Source organism: Camelina sativa, chromosome 8 (genome assembly GCF_000633955.1).
Source record: "Camelina sativa cultivar DH55 chromosome 8, Cs, whole genome shotgun sequence".
Lineage (NCBI taxonomy): Eukaryota > Viridiplantae > Streptophyta > Magnoliopsida > Brassicales > Brassicaceae > Camelina > Camelina sativa.
The window spans coordinates 18,214,035-18,218,937 of record NC_025692.1 but is presented as its reverse complement, the minus strand read 5'-3'; the positions used below and the strand labels follow the sequence as shown (position 1 = coordinate 18,218,937).

General features: G+C 33.5%; 1 protein-coding gene and 1 pseudogene across 1 annotated transcript; both read right to left on the bottom strand.

Annotated features, from left to right (window-relative positions):
- Positions 1-209, bottom strand: LOC109126075 (annotated as a pseudogene).
- LOC104707440 (AT-rich interactive domain-containing protein 2-like) lies at positions 770-3,266 on the bottom strand. The gene is made up of 3 exons (XM_010423791.1): positions 2,970-3,266; positions 1,878-2,767; positions 770-1,757 (listed from the first exon to the last, which is right to left on the bottom strand). Exons 2-3 carry the CDS (start codon positions 2,694-2,696, stop codon positions 969-971), a joined length of 1,608 nt encoding a protein of 535 aa, XP_010422093.1. The 5' UTR covers positions 2,697-2,767; positions 2,970-3,266; the 3' UTR covers positions 770-968.

The following is a 4,903-nucleotide window of genomic DNA, read 5'->3' as shown; positions in this document are numbered from 1 at the left end:
TTAGTGGCCGCAAGCACTGCGACTCGGACCAGAAACTAACTTACGACCCGACCAAAAAAACTCCTTGTTCACTCCCTTCTCGTTCTTTTCCATTCCATCTCCCAAATCTACTCCAATAACGTCACAACCACGATACGGTACCATTGCCATTAACACGTCAAGTAACCGAACAAGAAGACCAAAACTTTGAAAAGCCTCTTCATCTCCATATACTTCATATAACATTCACTTCGATTAGGATTTGACGATAAACATGCATATTTATGGGGTTCTCATGTTTATGGTTTCTATGTTGGTTAATGCATATTTAATGACTTGGGTTAATTCAATTGACTGATTACACTTTTGGAATAATGATTTGGGTTTTTTCATATACTTTGTGTTTTAATACAGTTTTAATTAAATAATCTGAGTCTGGCTCTTAAACTTAAAGAATGTACCAAATTCTTTTTCTTCAGTTTCTCTCTCTTTTTGTTTTTCTTTTTCTTTACTGAAAAAGACATTTTACGGAAAAAGAAAAATGAAAAAAAAGAGACAAAATTTCGTGCAACAAATAATTTAATATGAAGGAGAAAATGTATTGGAAAATGAAATAAAAATTAAACCAGAATGTATTTGACTCTCTATTTTCTTTGGTCATCGGATGTATGTGACTCTTAGGAACTACCGAACTAGGAATGCATAAAGAAGATTCTAAAAAGCTTAATAAGTACTAAAGAAATGTACCAAAAATTATTAACTTGTTGATAAAAACTTTGAACCGATCTAATTCCAAAAGTTACACCTTTTGCTAGTTTTATTAATAAATTTATAAAGTCACAAAAAGAAGAAAAAAAAAAAAGGGAAAAAAAATCTACAAACTCCTACACTTCTATCTTCAGAAGAAGGTTATGAGTTAAAAGCTCATAGGAAACATAAAAACCATTTTTTTTTCTTTTTCCTTTTTGTTACAATCTTCTGTTTCTTCTTCAGTCAATGACTTCAGACTGACTATTCTGAGAACAGATCATAATATCTGAACCAGGTGAGGTAACAGCACTACGACCAAAACTGGGACCAACAGAACCAAAAGATTCACTATCGTCATCACTGTCTATCTGCCTTGGAGTCACACGGTTCTGATATCTTCTGCGGTTGATCAAGAACACATTAAAGTAGTAATGCACGAGTTCCTCTCTCTTCTTCTTAGGGAAAAACTTTGCTGCTTTTTGCCAGAAAGACTGAGGACTCGAGATCATCTTCACCTTAAACTTCTCCTCTTCTCGTTCTGTCCATCTTAGAGACACTTCTTCTCCCATTCGATCGAATCTCCAATGGAAAAAGACATTGCCGAGATCACGTTTTAGCTCCACTCTCTTCTCGGCAATGTGGAATCTAATGCACTCCACGGAGTTAGAGATGAGGGTGTCACAGCTGCAAGACTTTTCCCTTCCTTTTCCAATCAAACCATCTACAGCTTCATTGTTTTCTAACGGCGGCCACAAACGGGTTCCTAACCATTTAGTATCGCTCTCCAAACACGGTTCTGTCCACTCGTCCACTACGGCTTGGTAACGAGGTCCTACACCAACATTCCTTCTCGGGAACTGGGGTTGCTTTGGCACTTGTAAGCCTGTGGCTCTAGATGTTCCTGCAATAACCTCTCTGCCACTAGTAGAATGGTGTTTTGATACCTTCGGATTCCTTGTGCTGTATCTTAACTTCCCTAACGACGGTCGTTCATCATCATACATAGACGGATGCACAGTTTGGTTACCCTGCAAAGGTTTTTATCAATCAATTGAGTTAAAAGCCATCTCACATATAGAAAACAAAAGCATACTAACTGAATCATTGACTTTTAAAGGCAAGATAAGAGTTAAAAGTAAAGAAAGTACCATTAGTGGAGAATAGTTGTATCTGATTGCAGCATTGTCTCTCTGAACAAGCAAAGCGTTTTTGGCTTTAATGACTTGGATGTAACACTCCTTGCCAGTAAACTCCTTCCATTTAGAAGAGTATGGTATAACTCCAATGGAAGGATCATGAGGAGATATTGCAACTGAAGTCAGCCACTTGAGCATTTCCGGTATATCTACTTGCTCCTCAAGACATACAACAGACGCATCACTAACAACAGGACAAGACGTTCCTACTCCTTCATTATTATTATCATGTCTAAGTTTCTTCCTATGGTGGGACTCTACAATATCCTTACAACCTAATACCACAGCTCTGTTACGTTTCTGACACTTTCCATTATCCAACAAACTCTTCAATCCAAACCCTAGCTCATGTAACAAACCCACATAAGAACCTATCTTTCTAACAACCGGATCATCCAACTTCACTTTCCTCGAATTCTCCACCACCCATTTCTCCAACCGGATCAAATACTTTGAGTAAACCAATCTCAAAGATGGATACACTGAACTATCCAAGCCTAGTTTCTCAGCCACTAAGTCCCACAACCCATTCCTAGACACAGAATCAAACCCATCTCTCTCACAGACGAACACAAACAGCTTAAACAAATCAACATTTTCACCATTACCTAGGGTAACAGGCAGAGGCTTTCCATTAGCCTCTTCCTCAAGAAAATACAAAAGAGCTTGAGCAAACAATTTCTTTAACCTGTCCTCACATTCATTCAAATACTCAACCCTAACATCAATGTATGGACCTGAACTATAATAGGAACCTGAACATCCTGCCATTTACACCCTTAAACTCAATTTCCCATCTTTCATACTCTAATTAAGAAAGGTTTCTCCTCCTGTTACTGAACCTACAGCCAAAACACATACAAACAGATCAATCAATTAACCATTCTGAAGCTAATTTCAAGAAATGGTACAACATAAACATGGATTTAGCCTAAAGGTTGGATTTTTTTTTTAAAAATGAAGATGTTTGTCTTTCTTGATTTCTGATTTTTTTTTTTTTTTTCTATAATTCGAAGTGTTTCAATTGGGATTTTAAGGTTTTACCTGGGGATTTGCTGAAGAAGCCAAGAGGATATGTTTTTGAAAGAATCCTCCTTCTATGGATTTAACTCCGCCATTGTTGTTACAGAAGTGACCAAAAAAAAAATTACTGACAAAAAGGCAAAAAAATTTAGAGATCAATTGGAAAAGACATGCAAGCACTTAACCAAAGAGAACCCTTTTTGTTGTCTGTTTAATCTCTCTCTCCTATTTTTTTTTTTGATTTGTAACAAATCTGAGGTTAATATATAGATTGGGTTATAAGACAAAAGAGAAAGCTAAATCTGAGAATATGATGATAAAAATACATTTCTAGGTTTATGTTTATATAGAGGTTGAGTGGTGGAGGTGATTGAGATAATTATATCTCAATTGTAGGGTTTCACAACCTGGAATTCAACTATTTCATAAATTTGACAAGATTTTTATTTTTTACTTTGTATGTATTGGAAATAATTAATATGTATTCATTTTAAATCCTTTTTTTGGTTATATTGGGTCAATATATAAGATTTGGGTTGAAAGAATTAGTCTCCTAGGAACAAATTTAAGCTAAATATTGGTTACCCTTTAAATGACACTTTGAATTAGACCACTATTTTTCAACAAAATGCTTTGAAACATTAAAATGAAATCACCTTTTACAACTCACTTTAAATATCCATCAATGCAAAAAAAAAAACACAGATAATTCGGAATTAATATTTTGTATTTCATGAAAATAAATAAATCGTCGTTTTGAGAAAAGGTTTTGAGGTTACAAGATCGGAGATCCGTTTTCCGTTTCGAAAATGTCATAAGATGAAAACTTTATAAAAGTGCAGAAATGTTGTAGAAAATATTTCTTGTAAAACTTTTTGAATACATGACAATATAACCTCTATAAATTAATATCCGATAAATTGGTACATCGATAAGTTATATATTTCTTTTGGTCCTAAATTGTTTTTTTGGCTAAATATAATTCGATAAATTAATAATTCTATAAATAATAAAATAGCGACGTTATTATTTTATAGAAGTTTTAATATATATAAATATCCGATTTTGTTTTTAAAACACTCGGAATCTTTGAAACGTAATAAATAATGAACTTAACAACATAAGGATATATTTGGCAAGTTATAACTTAAAATTTTATATATTGTAATTTAATGAATATCATTCAATTTTTTTCATAATCTCATAAATGTAATATAACCTAAATGGAACTAATGAAAATGAGAATAAGATGGTACTTTATGTGTTGTAATGTTAACTAAACTTAATAAGTGTATAAGATTTGTGTTGTTTAAGGGTCTGACTAGTTAAAACGCAATGTTTGCGGTTGCGGTTGTGGGAGTTTACGGAAGCGGGCAGTTGCAGTTTCAAGCATTATTAAGCGTTTTGAATGATTGGTTTAGCGTTTTAAAATTGGTGAGTTTGCAGAAGTTTTAAAAAGTTGACCAGCATGTATAATAGGGAGCTTTTAAAATCCAGCGATTTCGAACGGTTTGAAGAAGTATGTAACGATTTCTATGAATGGTACCAACCGCTAACAAATGCAACTGCCCGCTAACAACCGCTAGGCGGGTGATAATGGGAGAACCAATCAACACCTAAGACAATATTTTTTTAGAGGAAACAAATTATGTAGATCAATCAATTTTAAAATTTTTAGTTCTAATATTATATTACAGTTTTTAATTATCACATCTAAACCCTAACCATTTTATATAAACCCAAACCGACATATAATTTTGTTTAATTGTAAAATCTAAACCCTAATCACTCTTTTATAAACCCTAACTGATATATAATTTGTTTAATTGTAAAATCTAAACCCTAACCACTCTTTTATGAACCCAAACCGACATATAATTTTGTTTAATTATAAAATCTAAACCCTAACCACTCTTTTGTAAACTCAAACCGATATATAATTTCGTTTAATTGTA

Bases quoted from the DNA above. Each gene is read 5' to 3' on its own strand.
- LOC104707440 (XM_010423791.1), bottom strand. From the start codon at position 2,696: ATGGCAGGATGTTCAGGTTCCTATTATAGTTCAGGTCCATACATTGAT. The intron at 1,758-1,877 runs GTACTTTCTTTA...AAACCTTTGCAG, and splicing joins ACAACTATTCTCCACTAATG to GGTAACCAAACTGTGCATCC.